This window comes from Ostrinia furnacalis, unplaced genomic scaffold (genome assembly GCF_004193835.3).
Source record: "Ostrinia furnacalis isolate ACB-3 unplaced genomic scaffold, ASM419383v2 OfSCF0954, whole genome shotgun sequence".
In the NCBI taxonomy this organism is placed as follows: Eukaryota; Metazoa; Arthropoda; class Insecta; order Lepidoptera; family Crambidae; genus Ostrinia; species Ostrinia furnacalis.
Window position 1 is genome coordinate 587970 of NW_021131193.1, and position 25218 is coordinate 613187.

Consider the following 25218-nt stretch of genomic DNA (forward strand, 5'->3'; position numbering starts at 1 on the left):
GGGTAACATAAAACAAGGAAGTAACTTCGTTAATTAGTAATTACTCACAGGAATATTCATTTGCGTAAGTATACCTCATAATGTTAATTGAAGTGTAACGCTTTGGAACGCGATTTTATATTACGGACGTAGTTATTTACCAAAAAATGCGATTAAGTTCCGACATACTAGTTCATGCATGCAAATAACGCTATAATTTTAAATAGTTATTTGAATCATCAAATAACTGCACCGATCAAAATATTATTTATGAATTATTTTATCACTGGTCAATCGGCGTGTCATTGATTTTGAGTATGTTATCTACTGAACTATTTTAGAGTTAAGAGGTTTGCTTTGATATCAATTCGTAACTTTAGAGTGGGTATAGTAAGTTAATTTTATTCTAAAACTATTCTTTCATTTGATGATTTGTAAGAAAATACAGTATAAAAAGTATCCTTGCAAATGTCTTATATTTGATCATCTCTACCTCTCAGAAAACTTTAGAAATTATAAACTCATCGTTACTTTGGAATTTTGAACGCAAGTTTAATTGGCTGTTTCGATCTTGTTGGAATTGCGATTATCTTTCAAAATTACTTACGTGTGACAACCAGAGTTGTGAAGAAGAGAGTAATCGAATGTAGCGCATAGTTTTTATTTAGTAACAATAGAGTTCATAAAAGGTTTTAAACTACATATTATGTTGCATTTTTACTATAAAATTATCACTTCACGGGATTTATTGCAACAATGTCTATTTTAACGGTAAATAAAATAGATAAAATAGATATTGTTGCAATAAATCCCGTGAAGTGATAATTTCATAAAAGGTTATTATGAAGTCTGACTCTGATGATCGCAAAAGTAATTTGTAATATTTTTTCCATCCTCCAGATCATTAACTAAGTAGGTATTTCGCCTAGTTTGCAAATGATAACTACATACCTAGATAACAGATAAACATGCTTAAACGTATAATAATTGTCATTCATTACACCAAAATTTGCCCCTAGTGAGATTCAAATCCGTATCCACAACTGGCGTAATCCGATTTGTGAACAACGAGGCCAGATTTATTGACTTATTTATTTAAAACTAGCTTTCCGCCCGCGGCTTCGCCCGCGTGGAATTTTGTCTGTCACAGAAAAACTTTATCGCGCGCGTCCCTGTTTCAAAAACCGGAATAAAAACTATCCTATGTTCTTTCCCGGGACTCAAACTATCTCTATGCCAAATTTCATCAAAATCGGTTGCGAGGTTTAAGCGGGAAAGCGTAACAGACAGACAGACAGACAGACAGACAGACAGAGTTACTTTCGCATTTATAATATTAGTTGGGATTTACTGCCATATTTGATGCAGAAGGCGAACTTTTTGCTAGTTAACCTTCGGACTAAACCGAAAAGAATCGTTCGGCGTGCCTGGATTGGCATTCAGGGCCGAACCATAAGTTTAGGGGGCCCTGGGCTAGTTCTGCTTAGGGCCACCTACTATACTTTTTCACATTATCGTCTATTTTTGATTGACTTGACTTAGCTGGGGGCCCGTTGAATCCATGGGGCCTGGGCTGAAGCCCAAAAAGCCATATGGTGGATCTGACCCTGTTGATATTGGCCCAGGTCGTCCAGATAAAATTCTAAATTATTTAAAATTAATATTTCAGGTCCTGGTAGCGAGTAAGAGGAAGAAGACTCTGACGTACGTGATCGGCGGCGTAGCCATGGTGGTTGTCATAGGAGTCGTCATAGCGCTGGTGGTCGTCCTCTCCGGCAACGAAGGAGGCACGGCTGAGGCTATTGTTTCTACTACGCAAGGTAAATAAAATATTTGATTCGTTAAATGTTCATGTCTTATGTCCAGAACGTCTTTTAAGGTATTTCAAACTAGAAATAATAAAGGCATGGTAATGCTTCATTATTATAATGCAGCTAGTATCGTAACTTATTCTCAGCAACAGTGGATGTTGTCCGGAAGTGGTGGTAGGACTAGCTATTGGGGCTTGTATAAATTATGTTAGAAGGGCCTTATGACTTATGTAATAAATAATTTTCTTCGAGCACACTGTAGTTTTGTAAAATAAGTATTAGTGGTAAATCGATCGTTTGCTATCAATGACAAGAATAATTTATAATTTTGAGACATCTAAAATTGAGGTACTTATAGCTTTCTCATGGGTCTGTACAATAGCTCCCAAAATCAAATTGATAAGTCCCATGTTAATATTTTGCTTTTGTCTTCAGGTCCAACGACAGTATCAACGGTATCAACTATAGCGACTGAAACACCGTCAACGGAGTCCACGCCTATTGTGAATCCTCCAACGTCCACCACGACGACTACCACGACAACGACTGAAGCCCCGACCACGACGCCCGAACCAGAAGAAGATCTGCTCGACTTGCCGTCGATCATCAACGGCGCGTTTACGCCAGCCGGCTTCAGCGCTGTTTGGACGTCAGGTAAATATTGTCTGGATGTTCTTGGAGACAAAACTTAACAACAAGTCTCAAACATTCGGTTTGGTTGGTGGTAGGGCTTGTTCTAAGTTCGTCTGGCTAGCTACCACCATCTTACCTAAGTCTGTCGCCATAACAACAATGTTAACAGCATTGTTGTGTTCCGGAAGTTAGAGGTAAGATAGCCAGTTCCTCCGTGGTTGAGGATTCCGTGTGAAGCTCGCTTCCACCTTCGGCCTGATCATCACTTACCATCAGGTGAGATACAGACCAAGAGCTTCCTCGTTGTGGATAAAAATAACTCGCTTCTACCTTTGAACTGATCATCACTTACCGTCAGTTGAGATCCAGGCCAAGAGCTTCCTCGCTGAGGATAAAAAAAGTATCAGAGTTTTTAAATTAGAGGAGATACAGATTGACGTCTTAGTCATTCTCTTGGACCTCGCCAATCACCATTAACTCTTAGATATAAGACTTGAGTTTACCTGGTGGACCGACGCTAAGGGGAAGGTCGCGGCCGGCACCTGGATGCGAATAGCGTAGGAGAAATGTTATGTTATGCCCTAAGGCAGATAGAGTTAGTTCATCAGTCATAAAAAACTCATTGCATAAAACTCAAAACTTACGAGTATAGTAACTAGGTTTATTATGTATTATTATATATTATATTAGTGTCCAAGATGGCATCTAAAAATGAGGTCTAACATGGAGAGAGACGTATTTTTTTATATTAATACTGTAAAAAATTTGTTCTGAATCATGGTTTCCATGTTATTATACTAAAGTAAGTATATCGGATGATCTAGCATCGTATCTCGTTACTCATACTCGCGAAATTGCCGGCGCCAACGAAATTAACTCAATTAACGTGTCTATTGNTTTCAAAATATGCAGCTTAAATTGCTGTTTCTTTTGATTGCGTTGACATAGAAGTTTGATTTTGTTACAACTTAAAGGTATTATAGACCTGAGTATTTGGTATGAATTTCAATTTAATACCTCTACGCGTTTATGAGGAAATGGGTAGTAAATTTAAAAATATTTAAAAAAAATATATTATGTAATGTAACTAAAAATTTATGGTTTTCGTAATTTTTCCTTTATCTATGCTATAAGACGTTGCTTCGTACCAAATTTCAAGATTCTGAGTTCACGGGAAGCACCCTGTAGGTTTTGATTCCCTTGCAAGTGTCGAATATTTGCGGCATAAACGGCTGTATCATTTGATTGCGTTGGCTTAGAAGTTTGATTTTTTCACAGCTTCAAGGGACCGTAGACCTAAGTAATTGATATAAATTTCAGCTTCATACCTCCACGCGTCCCTGAGAAAAAGGGTCTTGACAGACGGACGGACGGACAACAAAGTGATCCTATAAGGGTTCCGTTTTTTCCTTTTGAGGTACGGAACCCTAAAAATGCGATTATGTTCCGACATACTAGTTCATGCATGCAAATAACGCTATAATTTGAAATAATGATTCAAATAATTGCACTGATCAAAATATTATTTCTGAATTGTTTTATCACTGGTCGATCGGCATGTCATTGATTTTGAGTAGTTATCTACTTACTGAACTATTTTAGAGTTAAGAGGTTTGCTTTGCTATCAATTCGTAACTTAAGAGTGGGTATAGTGGGTAAATTTTATTCTATTATTTATTATTAAACTAGCTTTCCGCCCGCGGCTTAGCCCGCTTGGAATTTTGACAGAAAAACAATATCGCGCGCGTATTTGCTCACCGTTTAGACCTACCCTGGACTACGACCAACATTTTAAAACCAAAATCAGCTCAATCGGCCCAGCTGTTCTCGAGTTTTAATCAGACTAACGAACATCAATTCATTTTGATTTATATACTTAATAGAAAATACAGTATAAAAAGTATCCTTGCAAATGTATTTTATCATCTCTACCTCTCAGAAAACTTTAGAAATTATAAACTCGTCGTTAGGTACTTTGAAATTTGAACGCAAGTTTAATTGGCTGTTTAGATCTTGTTGAAATTGCGATTATCTTTTAAGATTACTTACGAGTGACAAGGGCACCAGAGTTGTGAAGAAATATAGAGTAATCGAACGTAGTGCATAGTAACAATAGAGTTCATAAAAGGCTATTACGAAGTGTAACTCTGATGATCGCAATGTACCTACTCGTATTATTTGTAAAGATTTTTTTCCATCCTCCAGATCATTAACTAAGGCTGGTTGGCACCATCTTACTCGTCAAAAATCTGTCAAACTCCATATAAAAAACACCGGTTAACATGATAGGTACGGTCAAAGTTAGGTGGTGCAACTCACCCTAAGTATTTTGCCTAGTTTGTAAATGATAACTACATAGATAGCAGATACGTGCCTAAGCGTTTAATAATTATTGTAGTCATCACAACACCAAAATTTGTCCCCAGTAATATTCAAATCCGTATCCACAACTGTCGTAATCCGATTTGTGAACTAGGTACTAGGCCAGATTCATTGACTCATTTATTTTGACTTTGTTGCCACATAATTGGTACATAAGGCGAACTTTATGCGAGATATACATAGATCGTGCCATCCACGAAGACGCGCCCCACCAAGTTTTGGTCGAGAGAAGAGCGGGGTGCGGGAACTTTTATCCGAGCAATCTGAGCGTCATTATTGTAGTGTGCATGGATAATTTATACCGATAACACTCAAACATTAGCCACAGTACATTAGCGGAAGAAAGGTGGGGCGCGTCTTTGTGGATGGCACGATCTAAACCTTCGGACTAAACAGAAAAGAATCTTTGGCATACCTAAAGAAGAAGATTGGCATAGGCCCAGATCAAATTCTAAATTATTTAAAATTAATATTTCAGGTCCTGGTAGCGAGTAAGAGGAAGAAGACTCTGACGTACGTGATCGGCGGCGTAGCCATGGTGGTCGTCATAGGAGTCGTCATAGCGCTGGTGGTCGTCCTCTCCGGCAACGAAGGAGGCACGGCTGAGGCTATTGTTTCTACTACGCAAGGTAAATAAAATATTTGATTCGTTTCTTATGTCCAGAACGTCTTTTAAGGTATTTCAAACTAGAAATAATAAAGGCATGGTAAGTATGCTTCATTATTATAATGCAGCTAGTATCGTAACATATTCTCAGCAACAGTGGATGTTGTCCGGAAGTGGTGGTATGACTAAGCTATTGGAGCTTGTATAAATTATGTTAGAAGGGCCTACCTATGTGACTTATGTAGTTAATAAATAATTTTCTTCGAGCACACTGTAGTTTTGTAAAATAAGTATTAGTGGTAGATCGATCGTTTGCTATCAATAAAGTCAAGAATAATTTATAATTTTGAGACACCTAAAATTGAGGTACTTATAGTTTTCTCATGGGTCTGTACAATAGCTCCCAAAATCAAATTGATAAGTCCCATGTTAATATTTTGCTTTTGTCTTCAGGTCCAACGACAGTATCAACGGTATCAACTATAGCGACTGAAACACCGTCAACGGAGTCCACGCCTATTGTGAACCCTCCGACGTCCACCACGACGACGACCACGACAACGACCGAAGCCCCGACCACGACGCCCGAGCCAGAAGAAGAACTGCTCGACTTGCCGTCGATCATCAACGGCGCGTTCACGCCAGCTGGCTTCAGCGCTGTTTGGACGTCAGGTAAATATTGTCGGGATGTTCTTGTAGACAAAACTTAACAACAAGTCTCAAACATTCGGTTTGGTTGGTGGTAGGGCTTGCTCTAAGTTCATCTAGGCTAGCTACCACCATCTTACCTAAGTCTGTCGCCATAACAACAATGTTAACAGCATTGTTGTGTTCCGGAAGTTAGAGGTAAGATAGCCAGTTCCTCCGTGGTTGAGGATTCCGTGTGAAGCTCGCTTCCACCTTCGGCCTGATCATCACTTACCATCAGGTGAGATACCGGCCAAGAGCTTACTCGTTGTGGATAAAAAAAAAGCTCGCTTCCACCTTTGAACTGATCATCACTTACCGTCAGTTGTGATCCAAGCCAAGAGCTTCCTCGCTGTGGATAAAAAAAGTATCAGTGTTTTTAAATTAGAGTAGACACAGCTTGACGTCTTAGTCATTCTATTTACTCAGAGATAAAGGACTTTTAAGTTCACCCGGTGGACTGACGATAAGGGGAGGTACCTGGATGCGAACAGCGCAGGACCGGTCGGTATAGAAATTCTTATGCCCTAAAGCAGAAAGAGTTTGTCCAGCAGTAGACGTCTTTTTATTGAAAGGAACTTGACTAAACGCCGATTTATTTATAGAGTGTTCTTAGCTGTATTCAGTGCTATTTGGATATATTGACTAGGCACCATCTTTCTTTAACTTTGACAAACGTCAAAATTCCACACCAGAAACACCGGTTATCGTCAAAGTTAGGAGGTGAAACTCAGCCTTAGTAGTATAATAAGGTCCAATAATTATGACATTCAAAAATGAAGTCTAACATGGAGGGAGGCATATTTTTTTATACATGTAAATATTAAATACCTACTGTAAAAAAATTGTTCTGCATTATCATGGTTTCCATGTTATTATACTAAAGTAAGTATATCGGATGATCTAGCATCGTATCTCGTTACTCATACCCGCAAAATTGCCGGCGCCAATGAAATTAACTCAATTAACGAGTCTATTGCAGGGAATGAGGCGTTGCTCCGGAACCCCAACGGAGATCTGGTATTATATGATGTGGACTCCGACGCTTTTACCACTCTCATCCAGAACACTTCAGCTGTAAGTGTATTTTTTACTCTACTTTACCTAGGCTTAGCCTAGGCGCAGACCACCGACTCTTAGGCCCAGAACAGACGGTGAAACGCAACTGCAACGAAACTGCAACTGCTAGTTACTTTTGAGTTGCATCTAAGTGTCTGCCATAGCGTCCGTTGAGAGACCACACATGACGCGACCAGTTTGAAACTTTCAGTTTCAGTTTCATTCATCAGAATCATCAGAAAGTTGCAGTTTCGTTGCAGTTGCGCTTCACCGTCTGTTCTGGGCCTAGTCGGCCGTTAGTTGGGCCCGATTCTAATTTGTATGAAATCGAAATCGGAGTAATGTGCGTACTTCCATACATGCCCATACTGATTAACTGTCCAACTAAACTATCGGCCAACTAAAAGTCAATGGTCTGCGCCTAGGCTATGTTATATCGTGTTGAATATAGATAGTAATATATTTGCTTAATTAATTACATGAGAAACTGTGGGTAACTTTCCATTTTCGTGTGCTTAAAATTTTTAATAGGTAAATCACATTCGACTCCTGTCGCAGGACGACGAAAGCATGTCTCGGAAAACGTAGTATAGGACTCGTTCGGTGAACTGATGACCTCAAGACCTCAAGAATTTGCTACCATTTGTGAGGAGGCGTTCGATTCGTCTCCCACATATTCTTACATTTTACCCTTAGATAGATAAGCCAATAAAATCACATATTAAAACTTACGCCCGTATTCACAAACGATGCTTACATAAGTGAAGCAGCAAATCGAACGCACAGCGTTGAATAGAGCTCTGTGATTGGTTCGTGTGTCACCCTTTGCATCCACGCGCACTGTGAGACGTCATAGTACCTAATGTTGACGGGCGTTAGACCACTAGAAATAAGCGACACAATAAAAGAACAATCAAAAATCAATATTATAACTTTAGACCCCTTTTCTATAACAGTGGAGAATATTCCGGGTTTCTATCAATTTGTGATCGTTTACCGATATTTTCATGAATATTATCTCTTAGTATTCATAACGATTGTACCTTCGGCGTCGTTTTATTAACATTCAACAATAGACAATGGACACTATGTTTAATTCATATTGTTACTCGACAATTGCATGTTTTAGTCATGAAAGGGATTAAATTTATACAAATACTTTACATGATTTTGAATTATTATTATACCTAAGAAAAATACACTTTGAGTGAGAATTGAATGAATGTGTTTTTAGTCTTTCAAAATATTTATTACCAAGCTTCGATGCTTGCTTAATTATTTTGGGTTGTGGTGGAACGGTTACCTATTGCTACTACTAGGTAGTGAGCCTTCCTAACCCTTTGGGATGGCTGGATACCAGTTTTCATAAAATTTTACAACCTGATAGGCCATTATGACAGAAGCACGCTACGTCCTGTCTGGATTAGCTTTAGAATTATCGTGTTTTATAAGTTATTCCATTATTGATTTTTTTTCACGATACTTTTCGTTTTTAAATTTTTTTTCTTGTTGTAGCTTCTTCAGCAATCGTCTCGAGTGACTCTTTTGTCTCCAAACGGCGATTTTGTTGCGCTGGCACACAGCGTTATTCCCGTAAGTAGATTTTTCATTATTTTGTTAAGATACTTTATGGTTACTTTTTTCAGCACTTACCATGTCTTTGTCACGAAGCGCTAGTAGAGCCCAAACGTTTAGGAAACATGAAGAGCGGCTACATTTTAATTTTGTCGTTCATAAGTGTACCTAATAAGTAACTAGTGTATTTCATTATAATCGTATTCATAAGGCACATCAAAGATATTGGCCAAGCTTTCATGTAGCAATGAAAATTGTGCTTATGACCTAGGCTGTTTACCACTATTAAACATTTTACATATATTTCTTCTTTTGCTGTAACTCGTCATCTTGATAGTAGGTACAGTCGATGGTACATCAGACCTTTTCTTCGACTTAAACTACTCGTAGGTTCCAGTCCAGCCTACGAACAAGAAATACTTAGGCATTACGAGTATGTTGCTGTAAATATTTTAAGCTCTGAAAGTATGGACGACGTCACATAATTATGGAATCTAATTTCGTATTTTCGGGTTATTTTGCAATAAAAATACTTTGATGTGCTTTCGACTAGTACATTAAGTATTACCACAAAATAATAATAAGTACTACGTACAGAAGGTTTACTTCGCGAAGGTATTTAAAAAAAATGTATGCTCAATGTCATTAACAATATGGTGTAAATTAGCTTGTCTCAAGAGTCAAGCACCATTTTGTTGACAAACGTCAGTGATCGGTACTGCGCCGAAGCCATAGGGCTGACGTTTAAAGGTGAAATGATGTGTAACGTGAGGTGCCAAACTGCAGAAAATGGCGGTGGAAATACATGACTATGCATGAACTATCATGAATAATATTAACCACTTATTTACCTCTTAGTGTCTTTAGGCAACTTAAAAAAGTACATTATGTGTTTTTATTATTATTTAGGCAGTTAAATACTGCACAGTATTTACTATACCATTTTCTTAATTTTTTTCCATCCATGCCATGTGAGGCCTTGTCGAATAAGTAATCCTGTAGGGTGCCATCGTGCTTGTTTTGTTTTCGATGTAAACTCGCGCAGATGAACAGGCCTGGTATTACTCTGTGGTATAATAGTAAAAAACGTTTCCAGGGCTACAGATACAGCTTCCTCGCTCGCTACGCCGCAGTGGATGTGGTGTCCGGCAATGAAACAGAGATCCTCCCACTGGTTCCTCCTCCAGACCCGACCGTCTACCCCGAAGGTTTCCTCCAGAACTTCGTCTGGGGTCCCTCAGGAACGTCGCTGGCGTACGTCTACGTCAACAACATCTACTACCAGTCCTCCCTGGACAGCGAACCTGAACCCATCACAGATACTGGTGTGCTGGACGTCGTCTACCATGGAATACCTGATTGGGTTTATGAAGGTAATGTAATAAGCTTCATCTTATTTTAGTAGTCTATCTGTAGTCCAATTTAATTAATTTAAGTTTGCCTTTGGATTGATGATGATGATGATCCATCCGACCGATTTCGGCCATGGCGACCACTCCGACTCCTAGCTGTCTTGGCGGCGCTGGTGTGCCCGAAGATGGCTTACGTAGCCGATCTTCGCGGCAAACCCCCTCGCACATTGAGGGCATCTGAGCACGCTACCAACATAGTTGGCAGATGACATAGATCCTCCCGCAAAGCGCATAAAGTCTGATTTGGCAAGGAATGCAACCCACCGCAGATATGCAAATGGGCTTGGAGGACTCGACGATTCAGCCTCTGGATTAGAGAAAGTCGCACACCTACAGTGGAAACGAGTGAGTGAATTGATGATGATGAAACAGTGAACGCCAAACGCATGCTCTCAACATAGTCAACTTAAATAAGAACGTTGGATCATCATGAACTTTGGGTCATCATGGTTTTGATGAGGAAACATCATTATTGCACAAATATTTTATTGCTATAAAAATCAATTGCTGTTCGTTAGTCTTGCTAAAATTCCAGAACGGTTACACCGATTTGGCTGATTTTGGTTTAGAAATGTTTGTGGGAGTCCAGGGAAGGTTCTGGTGTCCGATGTCTGGTGAAGATCGCTCGATATAGTGAAGAGCAACCGTGCTGTCGCCTGTTCTTCAAAATTCTTTGTTTCTTATTTCAGAGGAGGTGTTCATCTCAAACAACGCTATGTGGTTCTCGGCTGACGGAAGCAAGCTGGCATACGCCACGTTCAACGACACAGACGTCAGGAAGATGAAGGTCCCGCACTACGGAGTGCCTGGCTCCGTGCAATACCAGTACACACAGCATCACGAGATTCGATACCCCAAGGTAAGATCTATCGGTCGTCGGTCCTGTGGAGTTACACCCAAAAACGTTATTTTGTCACCTGTCATCCGCTTTGCAACGGAGGGAAGTCGAACCTTTACTTGGAACTGGTCCTATGTTCTTCTGATTAATTTCGTTGCGGGTCCAATGACAGTTCTTTCCCCCGGGACAAACTTGACCTTCACTGGTTGTGTTTTTATTGACGGTCAAGCTGTAGACCCTGACTACACCGGAGTTGCAGCGGTGGGAACGAGAGGTGGGAAAAGTCCCGTCCAAAAATCGTTATCCGAAGTTTCGAATGTTGCCATCCCTCTCTAGCGAGACGTCAGCTTAAGCGATAGCGACCGCTAGCATTGAAACTACGTTAACAGCGTTACGAAGTATCCCTTTTTCTATGCGGTAACGCCTTAAAACACCGTATGGCGCTCAAATCCTGGGTGGATCAATTCAGAAGCGATCTTAAATTTACAATGGGTCTTAACCATGACAACAGTTGCCTTTAATCATTAACAAAAGGATGTAATCTAATAGGATTAGGTAGGAATTTGATTGTTATTTGTAGAATCTTGCGGATGTTATTACAAAATTCGGCAATGTCTGGTGGTATCTCCTCGAACTTATAACCGTACAGTTGCTTGGCGACTTACTACAGAACTACATATATACCTCACTTAATTTTTAGGAAGTGGACGAAGTTAATTTAATAACGTTATTTATTTTAATACTATTTCAGCCTGGCACCACAAACCCCACCGTAAGTGTAACGATCAGAGACTTGGCCAGCGACCTTGAGAGCACCTTCTATGCTCCCGACAATCTTGATGAGTAAGTAGTATTTCATTATTTTCGTATTTTTTCAAATTTTATTTCATATGGTCCTGTAAGACTTGCAAGAAAAGTATTTAAGTAGTAGAGTCCACCCTTTTTGTTTGACTAAAAATACCCTGTGTGCTGTTAAAAATTTTCAGGCCAATCCTGAAGATTGTGCAGTTTGTGTCGAACGACACCATCGCTGTGATGTGGACCAACAGAGTGCAGACCAGCCTCACAGTTGAACTCTGCCCCTTCCAAGGAAACTGCTCTCTGGTAAGTCCCTAATTTATTGAATTCAAGGAATTTCTTATGTACAAACTTTTAGATGTCATTATTTGCGAATTTTGTAAACAGTTGCCCTTGGAAGGATAATCGTTCATCGATGTAGGTGTCGCTTTGTATTTGGGATGAATATTAGACCATCGACTGTTTTAACTGTTGCACAGTCAGTGAAAAATATGACGACAGCACATGATCTTTGCCATTATGCAGTTGTAAAAAGTGCTATTTGCAGTAATAGCATTTAAAGCGTGATAAATTATACTGTCAACTGAAATTTTCCGGTATCAAGCATCCCCATACACCCATTTGACTCGATATAATACAACAATGATGACAATAACGTTATAGTTGCTTAGCATAAATATATCTAATTTTTCCATATGAGTAGCACGGGAAAACCTTGTCCCATCTTATAGGGAGTGATTCTGGTGCTCGATGCTCTTGCATAATACTTAATTTCTGTATCTGTGTTTTCAGATTTACACATACACTGAGACGAATGGTTGGATCGACAATATCCCTATGATATTTAACCAGCAAGGCAATGCTTTCATCACAATCCTTCCTGAAGTAAGTCTATTACTAATTATAACTTAGCATACCCATAGTATAATAATGAGTATTTAAATAATATAACCTTTTCGTTCCATTTGCTTAGTAGACCAAGGAAGATTATTTGGTGTGCGTCCATGTTATTAGGTGATTCTTACCGATTACTCTTTTTCTAAACATTTGATAAAGCTTTAAATAAATTATACTCGTAGTTTAGCAATACTTTCTTCAGTCAAAACAAAATTTGTAGGTTTTTGCACACCAAGCAAAAAAGTTCACAGGATGCATATATTAAAGGTTTTTATATAACCTTACCAGACTTTAAGAAAACAAAGCAATAGAAAGAGCTTAAAGTTTTTCCAGCTTATTAATATTTTTGCTATAATAAATTTCAGGCAGTCGGAGGCAAGTTGTTCAAGCAGGTAGTCCAAATCTCCGACGTGAACGCTGATTTGTGGACTGCTTCTGGGCGGTTGAACACTCCCCACACAGTTGCCGAGATCCTGCGGTGGACTCCCGATGACGTCATGTGAGTAGATTGGTATACGAANAATACGAAATTGACGTCACACCATCAACTTTCTCATTATTCAACCATCATATCCATCGGCCAGCAATGGTTCATTATTTTAAAGTGGAGGTGAAGAACCACGAAGACTAAAATTCCCTTCTTTGTTTCGCCTCAATGGTGTGTATTTGATTGAAGCAAATTGGTTTCGACATCGATGGAGTTAAAAGATTTCCCGGTCATAAAAAATCTTCTATTTTTCCAGCTGGTACAAAGCAACGCACGTAGACGATTCTGCCGAACAGCATATCTATTCAGTAAACGCTACTGGTGGCGTCTCATGCTTCACGTGCGGAATCACTCGTACTGACGGCGCCGCGTGTCTGTACAACGAGGCAACGTTCAGTGCTAATGGCGCTCGCCTCGCTATCAACTGCGCCGGCCCTGAAATCCCGCAGACGTTCATCTACAATTCTGTAAGTCATATCAGGTCATTTAGTTTCTACTGCAGGAGGATTTAGTGTCTAGATTCCGCTTAACGGTATATCTACTCAGTAAACGCGACTGGTGGAGTTTCATGCTTCACGTGCGGAATCACACGTACTGACGGCGCCACGTATCTGTACAACGAAGCAACGCTCAGCGCTAATAGCGCTCGCCTCGCCATCAACTGCGCCGGCCCTGAAATCCCGCAGATGTTCATCTACAATTCTGTAAGTCATATCAGGTCATTTAGTTTCTAATGCAGGAGGACTTAGTGCCTAGATTCCGCTGAACATAACAGCACATCTACTCAGTAAACGCGACTGGTGGAGTCTCATGTTTCACGTGCGGAATCACTCGTACTGACGGCGCCGCGTGTCTGTACAACGAGGCAACCCTCAGTGCTAATGGCGCTCGCCTCGCTATCAACTGCGCCGGCCCAGAAATTCCGCAGACGTTCATTTACAATTCTGTAAGTCATATCAGGTCATTTAGNTATACGAAAATGACGTCACACCATCAACTTTCTCATATATCCATCCATCATATCCATCGGCCAGCAATGGTTCATTATTTTAAAGTGGAGGCGAAGAACCACAAAGAATAAAATTCCCTTCTTTGTTTCGCCTCAATGGTGTGTATTTGATTGAAGCAAATTGATTTCGACATCGGTGGAGTTAAAAGATTTCTCGGTCATAAAAAATCTTCTATTTTTCCAGCTGGTACAAAGCAACGCACGTCGACGATTCTGCCGAACAGCATATCTACTCAGTAAACGCGACTGGTGGAGTCTCATGCTTCACGTGCGGAATCACTCGTACTGACGGCGCGGCGTGTCTGTACAACGAGGCAACCCTCAGTGCTAATGGCGCTCGCCTCGCTATCAACTGCGCCGGCCCTGAAATCCCGCAGACGTTCATCTACAGTTCTGTAAGTCATATCAGGTCATTTAGTTTCTAATGCAGGAGGATTTAGTGTCAAAATTCCGCTGAACAGCACATCTAATCTGTAAATGCGACTGGTGGCGTCTCATGCTTCACGTGCGGAATCACTCGTACTGACGGCGCCGCGTGTCTATACAACGAGGCAACGCTCAGCGCTAATGGCGCTCGCCTCGCCATCAACTGCGCTGGCCCAGAAATCCCGCAGACGTTCATCTACAATTCTGTAAGTCATATCAGGTCATTTAGTTTCTAATGTAGGAGGATTTAGTGTCTAGATTCCGCTAAACAGAACAGCACATCTACTCAGTAAACGCGACTGGTGGAGTCTCATGCTTCACATGCGGAATCACTCGTACTGACGGCGCCGCGTGTCTGTAGACGTTCATCTACAATTCATCAGCATCAGTTCATTTTGTTTCTACTGCAGGAGGATTTAGTGTCTAGATTCCGGTGAATAGCACATCTACTCTGTAAACGCGACTGGTGGAGTCTCATGTTTCACGTGCGGAATCACTCGTACTGACGGCGCCGCATGTCTGTACAACGAGGCAACCCTCAGTGCTAATGGCGCTCGCCTCGCCATCAACTGCGCCGGCCCAGAAATCCCGCAGACATTCATCTACAATTCTGTAAGTCATCAGCATCAGTTCATTTTGTTTCTACTGCAGGAGGATTTAGTGTCTAGATTCCGCTGAACGGTATATCTACTCAGTAAACGCCACTGGTGGCGTCTCATGCTTCACGTGCGAAGTCACTCGTACTGACGGCGCCGCGTGTCTGTACAACGAGGCAACCCTCAGTGCTAATGGCGCTCGCCTCGCTATCAACTGCGCCGGCCCAGAAATCCCGCAGACGTTCATTTACAATTCTGTAAGTCATATCAGGTCATTTAGTTTCTAATGCAGGAGGATTTAGTGTCTAGATTCCACTGAACAGTACTTCTACTGTAAACGCGACTGGTGGAGTCTCATGCTTCACGTGCGGAATCACTCGTACTGACGGCGCCGCGTGTCTGTACAACGAGGCAACCCTCAGCGCTAATGGCGCTCGCCTTGCCATCAACTGCGCCGGCCCAGAAATCCCGCAGACGTTCATTTACAATTCTGTAAGTCATCATCATTAGCAGATCGTCTTTACCTACTGCAGAATGACGAATTCTCTAATCGACCAGAGAAAAAAAAAGGATTTGTTCCACACTCCCTATGCTGGTCAGACCGCTAGGGAAGGCTTGATGTTCGCATACAGGTCATTTAGTCTTCACTACAGGACGACGATTTCTCTAATCGACCAGAGGATAAAAGGATTTGTTCCACACCCCCTACGCTGGTCAGACCGCTTGAGAAGGCTAGATGTTCGCTTAATTTTCCCTTAGTCGCCTCTTACGATATGCACGGGAAAAGTGGTCCTAAAGGTTATTCTGCCGGAACCACACGGCCAACGCGTGAGACGGTATCGCCTATCCCCAATATAAATGCACACTTTTCCTCTTCATGACCATTACATACTATTTTGTTGTAAAGTTTAAGTGTTCCTTACTCCTGGTCCTTCGAGCCGGATCTTTGTCTACCTACCTCGAAGTTATAGAACCTTCAAGAACACCGAATCGTCTTATATGAAATGCCATAGTATAGCAGTAGCACAGATAAAAGATACCTGTGACTGTGACTGTGACTAGACATTTATTTATAAAGGTTTTACTTCTTAGTTCAGTTTAAAACAAGTTATAGCAAACCGGTTACTACGTGCCTATCGCGCCGGCATCACGCTACGCTACCCGATATGGGCATAGCTCGAATCCCGCGCGAGCTACACCCCGCGCGCCGCGCCCCGCTAACGGTTACAGCGCTCTAGAATTTTCGATCGGCGTCCCGCCCATAGCCGCGACGCATCGATCGCCAGTACGCGTTCGCGCTCCGCACGTTACACGCGCGCGCGCTGCTCGGGTGGCGGCGGCTGCGGGGGCCGGATAGCGGCTGGCGGCGGCGGCAGGCGGCGGTTGCGGGGCACGTATGGCGGATTCCGGCGCCGTATAAGTGGGCGCTCGGGGACCGGCGTATGTTGTGCTCGCGCGGGGTGCCGTGCGCGGTGTCGGAGTACCTCTCGACGTATCTGCCTCGCCCTGGCTGTCTTCTATATTGCGCGCATGACGTAATAGGTCTTGAAAAGTGGCAAATTCTTCACGGCGTAGTCTCTGCCGGATTTTAGTGTGTAGGAGGCCGTACACCATGTCTAGCCTGGCCTTCTCCGAGACGTCTCTATCCGATATTTTCGATAGAAGGGCACGGCTGCGCGCTATGAATGTGTCCGTGTTTTCATTGTGCATCTGCGGGCTCGCGAATAGCTGTAGGTAAATGCGGTGTGGCGGGCGGCGGTCACCGAAGGCACTTATCAGGTTCTCTTTGGCCTCGTCCCACGATGTGATGGTGTTCTTGATGCCAAGCCACCACGTAGCAGCATCACCACTGAAGAGAAATGCGAGGCCGCGAACGATGTTAGTGCTGGACACTTGAGCACAGTCGCTGTACGCCTCGACGGCGTCTATAAACGCTTCTACCGATTCGTTCGGGTGGCCGGAAAATTGTGACTTACAGCGGGCCAGGGTGCCTTCCCCTGGGGCCGGTGTCGACGTGTTTATTCGTGTCACAGATAACAGGAGGTCTTTGAATGCTTCCGTCTGCGATCTTTGCAATGATTCTATTATGCTGGCTACGTTTTCAGTAGAAAAGTGAGAAGCGGGAACGTAGGTCGTATCGCGGCTTGTTGGAACTTCATGGTGTTCATCGCGATCCTGCGTCGGCGGCGTGGGCGGCAGAGGGCTGGGAAATGCGGGATTCGGCGCCGCATTCTCTCTGTCACACGCGTTTCGGCTTCTTGTATGCATTGCGGAGAACGAATAACTTTTACACTGTCACTGTAGGTCACTTATACATATTTTACGTTGGGCGCCAGATATGAGCAGCGCGCGCGCGTGTAACGTGCGGAGCGCGAACGCGTACTGGCGATCGATGCGTCGCGGCTATGGGCGGGACGCCGATCGAAAATTCTAGAGCGCTGTAACCGTTAGCGGGGCGCGGCGCGCGGGGTGTAGCTCGCGCGGGATTCGAGCTATGCCCATATCGGGTAGCGTAGCGTGATGCCGGCGCGATAGGCACGTAGTAACCGGTTTGCTATAAAGTGTATTTTTTGTTCCAGGATGGTGAACGCGTCCGCGTATGGGAGGAAAACGCCGAGGTGGCAGCTCTGCTCGCAAACCGCGAGGTTCCTCTGACCATCCGACCGTCTCTGCCTATCGTGGACGGCTTCCCAAGCGCCGACGTCCAAATACAGGTGCCGCACGACTACTTGAATAGGACTAACCTGCCTCTGCTGGTATACGTGTGAGTACTTTTATTACATTTGTTGGAATCTTTTTTTGGTCATTTCTTACTCTGACCATCCGACCGTCTCTGCCTATCGTGGACGGCTTCCCAAGTGCTGACGTGCAAATACAGGTGCCGCACGACTACTTGAACAGGACCAACCTCCCACTGCTGGTATACGTGTGAGTATTTTGATACATTTCTTGGAATCTTTTTTGGTCATTTTTCTGACCATCCGGCCGTCTCTGCCTATCGTGGACGGCTTCCCAAGTGCTGACGTCCAAATACAGGTGATGCACGACTACTTGAACAGGAATAACCTCCCACTACTGGTATACGTGTGAGTATTTTGATACATTTTTTGGTAATTTCTTACTCTGACCATCCGACCGTCTCTGCCTATCGTGGACGGCTTCCCAAGCGCCGACGTGCAAATCCAGGTGCCGCACGACTACTTGAACAGAACTAACCTCCCAATGCTGGTATACATGTGAGTATTTTGATACATTTTTTGGAATATTTTTTTTTTGGTAATTTCTTACTCTGACCATTCGACCGTCCGTGTCTATCGTGGACGGCTTCCCAAGTGCTGACGTGCAAATACAGGTGCCGCACGACTACTTGAACAGGACCAACCTCCCACTGCTGGTATACGTGTGAGTATTTTGATACATTTTTTTGGAAATTTCTTACTCTGACCATCCGACTGTCTCTGCCTATCGTGGACGGCTTTCCAAGCGCCGACGTCCAAATACAGGCGATTCACGACTACTTGAATAGGACTAACCTCCCTCTGCTGGTATACGTGTGAGTACTTTTATTACATTTGTTGGAATCTTTTTTGGTCATTTCTTACTCTGACCATCCGGCCGTCTCTGCCTATCGTGGACGGCTTCCCAAGCGCTGACGTGCAAACACAGGTGCCGCTCGACTACTTGACAGGACTAACCTCCCCCTGCTGGTATACATGTGAGTGTTTTGATAAATTATTTCGAATCTTTTTTTGGTCATTTCTTTCTCTGACCATCCGGCCGTCTCTGCCTATCGTGGACGGCTTCCCAAGAAGAGTTATTCTGATGGAAAGAGCTATGCTCACGGGTTAGCAAGCCGAAGTGGCAATGGGCAGGGCACATAGTACGCAGAACTGACGGCCGATGGAGCAGCAAGGTTCTGGAGTGGAGGCCACGTACCGGAAAACGCAGCATGGGACGTCCACCCACAAGGTGAACCGACGACCAGATAAAGGTAGCAGGAAGACGCTGGATGCAGGCCGCTACCAACTGTGCGATGTGAAGTCATTGGGGGAGGCCTATGTTCAGCAGTGGACGTCATGTGGCTGAAATGATGATGATGATGATTTTATCAATAATAATAAGTATTTAATTGTTAATTTTCAGCTACGCTGGCCCCGACACAGCTCTGGTGACCAAGGCCTGGAACGTGGACTGGGGATCCTCCTTAGTGAGCCGCTACGGCATCGCGGTCGCCCAGATCGACGGCCGAGGCTCCGGGCTCAGAGGCGTCGAAGACATGTTCGCTGTTAACAGGAGGCTTGGAACGGTTGAAATTGAGGACCAGATCACTGTCACCAGGTATATTTACTACATTTACCAAACAGTACGGCTAGGACAAAAACTTTCTAGTTCGAATCGTTTGCGTATTTGAATCGCCATCAAAAGATTTAGTACAAAAACTACAACAGCGCCCTTGTGAACGTCGTAAAGTGAACTTAGTATGAGAAATGGTTGCACGAAACTTATTTTTAAAATCAAAATTGTCACGTTATCGTTTAATTCGAAGGTTGAGTATCGAATTTTGTCGAATACGCAAACGAGTCGAAGACTAAAGTTGTTCATGCTAGAAGTACAGAATCCTACACTGTGTCAAAATTCATGGTCGAAGTCGCGGGTAAAAGCCAATACAACAGATTTACCCAGCAGATTAGAATAACCACCTTCACTCTTCCAGTGGATGTCGTAAGAGGCAAGTGAGTCCTATCCAAACTGTCTGGCCAGCGTAAAGCTCCTCAGTGTTATAAGCTAGAAGATCCATTACTTCTGATAATTTATTTCTGGCAAATTAGAGACGCTCGTCCTCCTGCATGATTATGATAAAGACTTTCGTTTGAACTAACGACACTGCTGGACGAAAGCCTCCTCGATGGATTTCCACAACGACTAGATCTACTCTGCCAGCATCCATGTTTCTTTACCAGATCGTTGGTTCACTAAGGGAGCCAATAGCACTAAGCACAAGCAAGCACCAAGAGCTCTATCGCTCGTATTCTTATTTTATTTTTATTTTATTTTATTTTATTCGGAAAACCAACAGCAATACAATACAAATAATGGGACCTTAAATTGTTCATCAATTCACAAGCATTACTATGAGGTTTCAAGGTGCGCGTGGATACACAGTTTCACACACGAACCAATCACAGAGCTCTATTCAACGCTGTGCGTTCGATTTGCTGCTTCACTTAAGCATCGTTTGTGAACACGGGCGTATGTTTTCTAGTCCGTGGTTATCGGTTCACTCGAGAACTTTTCTGACTAAACACATTCTCCAACAGATACCTTCAGCAGAACTTCAACTGGGTGGACGGCAACCGCACGTGCATCTGGGGCTGGTCGTACGGCGGGTACGCGGCGTCGCTTGCGTTAGCGCGAGGCGGCGACGTGTTCCGCTGTGCCGCCGCCGTCGCGCCTGTCGTGGACTGGCGCTTCTACGGTGAGTGTAGGGTAGGACGGCCCCGCCCTGCATGTGAGTGTAGTGTAGGACGGCCCCGCCCTGCATGTGAGTGTAGTGTAGGACGGCCCCGCCCTGCATGTGAGTGTAGTGTAGGACGGCCCCGCCCTGCATGTGAGTGTAGTGTAGGACGGCCCCGCCCTGCATGTGAGTGTAGTGTAGGACGGCCCCGCCCTGCATGTGAGTGTAGTGTAGGACGGCCCCGCCCTGCATGTGAGTGTAGTGTAGGACGGCCCCGCCCTGCATGTGAGTGTAGTGTAGGACGGCCCCGCCCTGCATGTGAGTGTAGTGTAGGACGGCCCCGCCCTGCATGTGAGTGTAGTGTAGGACGGCCCCGCCCTGCATGTGAGTGTAGTGTAGGACGGCCCCGCCCTGCATGTGAGTGTAGTGTAGGACGGCCCCGCCCTGCATGTGAGTGTAGTGTAGGACGGCCCCGCCCTGCATGTGAGTGTAGTGTAGGACGGCCCCGCCCTGCATGTGAGTGTAGTGTAGGACGGCCCCGCCCTGCATGTGAGTGTAGTGTAGGACGGCCCCGCCCTGCATGTGAGTGTAGTGTAGGACGGCCCCGCCCTGCATGTGAGTGTAGTGTAGGACGGCCCCGCCCTGCATGTGAGTGTAGTGTAGGACGGCCCCGCCCTGCATGTGAGTGTAGGGTAGGACGGCCCCGCCCTGCATGTGAGTGTAGGGTAGGACGGCCCCGCCCTGCATGTGAGTGTAGGGTAGGACGGCCCCGCCCTGCATGTGAGTGTAGGGTAGGACGGCCCCGCCCTGCATGTGAGTGTAGGGTAGAACGGCCCCGCCCTGCATGTGAGTGTAGGGTAGGACGGCCCCGAGCTGCATGTGAGTGTAGGGTTGGACGGCCCCGCCCTGCATCGGGCTGGTCGTACGGCGGGAATGCGGCGTCGCTGCCGTCGCGTCCCTCCTAGACTGGCGCTTCTACGGTAAGTGTAGTGTAGGACGGCCCCACCTTGCATGTGAGTGTAGGGTAAGACGGCCCCGACCTGCATGCGAGTGTAGGGTAGGACGGCCCCGCCTGCATCGGGGCTGGTCGTACGGCGGGAACGTGGCGTCGCTGCCGTCGCGTCCCTCCTGGACTGGCGCTTCTACGGTGAGTGTAGTGTAGGACGGCCCCACCCTGCATGTGAGTGTAGGGTAAGACGGCCCCGACCTGCATGTGAGTGTAGGGTAGGACGGCCCCGCCTGCATCGGTCGTACGGCGGACACGCGGTGTCGCTGGCGCGGGTGCCCGTCGTGGACTGGCGCTTCTACGGTGAGTGTAGTGCAAGACGGCCCCGCCCTGCATCAGAGCTGGGCTGGCTGGAATTTTTCATATCGATCCTGTAGTTTCGGGCCTATTAAATATAAACAAACACGATATCAAATCTTTCCTCTTTATTATGTCGCCAGTAGTATTTTCGATCTCCTCATACAAAGCGATTGCTTAAGTACAAATGGTGGAATAAATAATAAAATTATATTGTATCGAAAAACACCATAACGTTATCGATTTCACTTTGCTTTTTTTACAGATACTATCTACACAGAGCGGTACATGGACCAACCTCAGAACAATCCTACTGGGTACGCTGAGTCATCGCTTCTTACAGAAGATGTGGTATGTTAAACTGATTAATAAATTCCCAAGCATAAAATGGTTCTCAGTCTGCTAGTGGCAAAATGGTTTTGGTAAATAAGGGAGTAATTCTCCTGCAGCGGAGACTAAATGACTCTAAAACAAGGCTGGCCCAATAAATTTTCCGGATGAGCAAAATTTCTTAGACTGTGGCGACGCCGGGCCACATCTTTTTTAAAATCAAAGCAAAAGCAAAACTATACTAAATTCATAAAACCATTTATACCACCGCGCGCCGGCTAAGTCGCTGACGACGGGCAAATTCAAATGCCTTGGCGGGCCACTTGCCTGGGTTTGACCAGGCTTGCTCTAAAATGATGACGGTATAACGATAATGGTAATGTTAAAGCTAACGATAATAATGATGGTGTTGATGAAAATAATGATGTTGATGAAGATAATGATGTTGATGAAGATAATGATGTTGATGAAAATAATGATGTTGATGAAGATAATGATGTTGATGAAGATAATGATGTTGATGAAGATAATGATGTTGATGAAGATAATGATGTTGATGAAGATAATGATGTTGATGAAGACGATGATGATTGAACCTCCGATCTGGTCCTCCCAGGTGGAGGCGTTCCGCGACAAGCGCTACTTCCTGATCCACGGCACGGCGGACGACAACGTGCACTTCCAGCACGCCATGCTCATCTCCCGCCTGCTGCAGAGGAGGGACGTCTACTTCCAGCAGATGGTAAGTGCTTTGGGCAGGAGAATCTGGGTGTAAAACTTCTAGTCAAGAAATTCAAATTCAAATATTTTTTTATTGCTCCATGTTTTTACATAAACTGTTTGGCAGTTTTGTTTTATTTCAAAAAATTGTGTTTAGCCAAATATAAATGTGAAATAATGTTGAATATTATTAAGCGTCACCACAAGCGTCACTGTCCACGGTGGCGTAGGTACGCGACTTTGTACGCTTGGAGTACGCGACATTGTACAGGCTTTACACCAAGCGTTCAAAATTGCGTGCGCATCTAGGACGCTTATAATATTCTATTTAAAATGAATGTTAACGAACTGTTTCAGTTAAATTACTGAAGGAGTAAAGTGTGAGTGAAGGATGAGGGAATATCTCTGCTTGAGTGTCGAGTTTTAAGTTCGATTCCTAAGAAAATTACTTATTAGAGTCAGTCGATTTAAAATGATAATTATCTACGACTTGCCTCGAAATAAAATAATTGCGGCCACTGCACTAGTTGAAGAAAACCAACAGAAAACCTCTATACCTGTATCCTACTAGATTTGTCAGTATAAGACTTGCTTATTTACCTAAATTTCTTCTACAGAGCTACACGGACGAAGACCACGGCCTAGTGGGGGTAAGGCCGCATTTATACCACGCCCTCGAGAAGTTCCTGCAAGAAAACATGTTTTAAACCAACAGACAATAATCAAGTGTTACGTTAATTCCAATCACATTTTAGGTCGAGATAAAGTACCCAACACCGATAAATCGGTTCGATTAATCGATCATTTCGATAAAAGATGACATAAGTCTTCGCTACTTCGCGAAATTTGCCTTCATGCGATGGCATCTAATTAATCCGTAAATATTCCAAATCCTCCATATAAAACAGAATATGGTAAGATTTTTACATTTTGGCGCTTTAAGAGCATGACGGACTTTCGCTTCCGAGGGAAGTGGTATTGTCTACAGGCACAAAATCAATAGCAATGTATTTTTAAAAGTTTTGCATTTGATGATAACATTTCGAAAGAAATGTATACCTACCGATAGTATTGAATGGTTGCAGTGTTTTCTATTTTCTATAAAAACACTGATACTTAACTACAGCAACCACCTACTTATTGTCTTCCTAAAACACAAAATATTGTTAATTACTAACAGTACAAGTAAGGTACTTTATATCTAAGAGAAATAAATGAGAAGATATTCTTCTACTAGTTTATAAAATCTTAATTCCGCTGTACATTTCGCTTAGGTATCGCTCAAAACTTGAGGTTATCAGTTACCTTTAAATGTGCAATAATTTATTAAATCTTACTGTATTTAGTCTAATAATTATCTTATACACAATACATAAATAGAGGTAAATTCAAATATTTTACTCAGGAAGCAAAATAGTAATTATGATTATATTGTCATAAGAAGTGTTTAAATATTTCCTAAAACATTTTGTCAAATATGATTTTATGTTCTATGAAAATCAATCGGCCACGGTGATGTTGCTAGAGTCATTATTGTGTTTTATTAATAACATAATTTTCAGAATTATGATAATAATTATGACTGTAAGAATCAAAGTATTGTAGTTACCTATAGTGTCGCCAAAAGGAAAGCAGTATGCTGACAGGGTTGCCCAGTGAAAAATTCGACTAGAGTTGATTAAAATAATATTAATTATACATAATATTATGTGTAGGTATTATTAAAGTACCTGTGTGAAATTATTGCATCTTACTGTTGACATTCGTTTGTAAATATTTTATGTACTTTAAGTACAAAATAATTATGTCTTATTAAATGTGTTTTGTATATCTGTTGTTTTTCTAACCCTTTCAAGTACACACTTCATTTTTTTTAAACTTCGTAAGTAGGTATCTATACAACTTTTAGAAAAACCATCACAAGCTTATCTCTAAAAAACATCATTCCATAAAAATAATTCAATATAAAACTAATGTAAAAACTGGTCCCATCTCGCATATAACATCTGGAGATGATGATACAATTCCAACCAGAGAAGGCAAAGATTCTAAAACTGTCATTGGAGCCGCAACGAAATTAACGAAAAGTAAATCGGTAGGTAAAATAAAGAATTTATGAAAATACCTAGTACTACAAAACGTACGTCTAGTACGTCTTATTTTGTCCCTATTTAAAAAAAAAAACTTTAAAAGCTGGAATCTATTATCTACAAC

At 43.1% G+C, this 25218-nt stretch overlaps 1 protein-coding gene across 7 annotated transcripts in view; it reads left to right on the plus strand.

Annotated features, from left to right (window-relative positions):
• The window catches only part of LOC114350679 (venom dipeptidyl peptidase 4), a 64223-nt gene extending 39543 nt beyond the window's left edge, over positions 1-24680 (plus strand). For 6 of the 7 annotated variants that reach the window (XM_028301568.1, XM_028301569.1, XM_028301567.1 and 3 more), the window contains 17 exons: positions 1649-1799; positions 2226-2444; positions 7082-7176; positions 8674-8751; positions 9830-10106; positions 10835-11004; positions 11735-11826; positions 11970-12087; positions 12574-12666; positions 13044-13177; positions 14359-14569; positions 17776-17960; positions 19340-19534; positions 20515-20672; positions 22220-22305; positions 22901-23026; positions 23622-24680. In XM_028301568.1, coding sequence (XP_028157369.1) covers positions 1649-1799; positions 2226-2444; positions 7082-7176; positions 8674-8751; positions 9830-10106; positions 10835-11004; positions 11735-11826; positions 11970-12087; positions 12574-12666; positions 13044-13177; positions 14359-14569; positions 17776-17960; positions 19340-19534; positions 20515-20672; positions 22220-22305; positions 22901-23026; positions 23622-23711 — 2478 coding nt within the window. In that variant the 3' untranslated portion in view covers positions 23712-24680. Of the gene's footprint in view, positions 1-1648; positions 1800-2225; positions 2445-7081; positions 7177-8673; positions 8752-9829; positions 10107-10834; positions 11005-11734; positions 11827-11969; positions 12088-12573; positions 12667-13043; positions 13178-14358; positions 14570-14880; positions 14922-15561; positions 15689-17775; positions 17961-19339; positions 19535-20514; positions 20673-22219; positions 22306-22900; positions 23027-23621 lie in introns of all 7 variants that reach the window. The other variant, XM_028301573.1, reaches the window with a different exon arrangement.
• Positions 24681-25218: the final 538 nt, after the last annotated feature.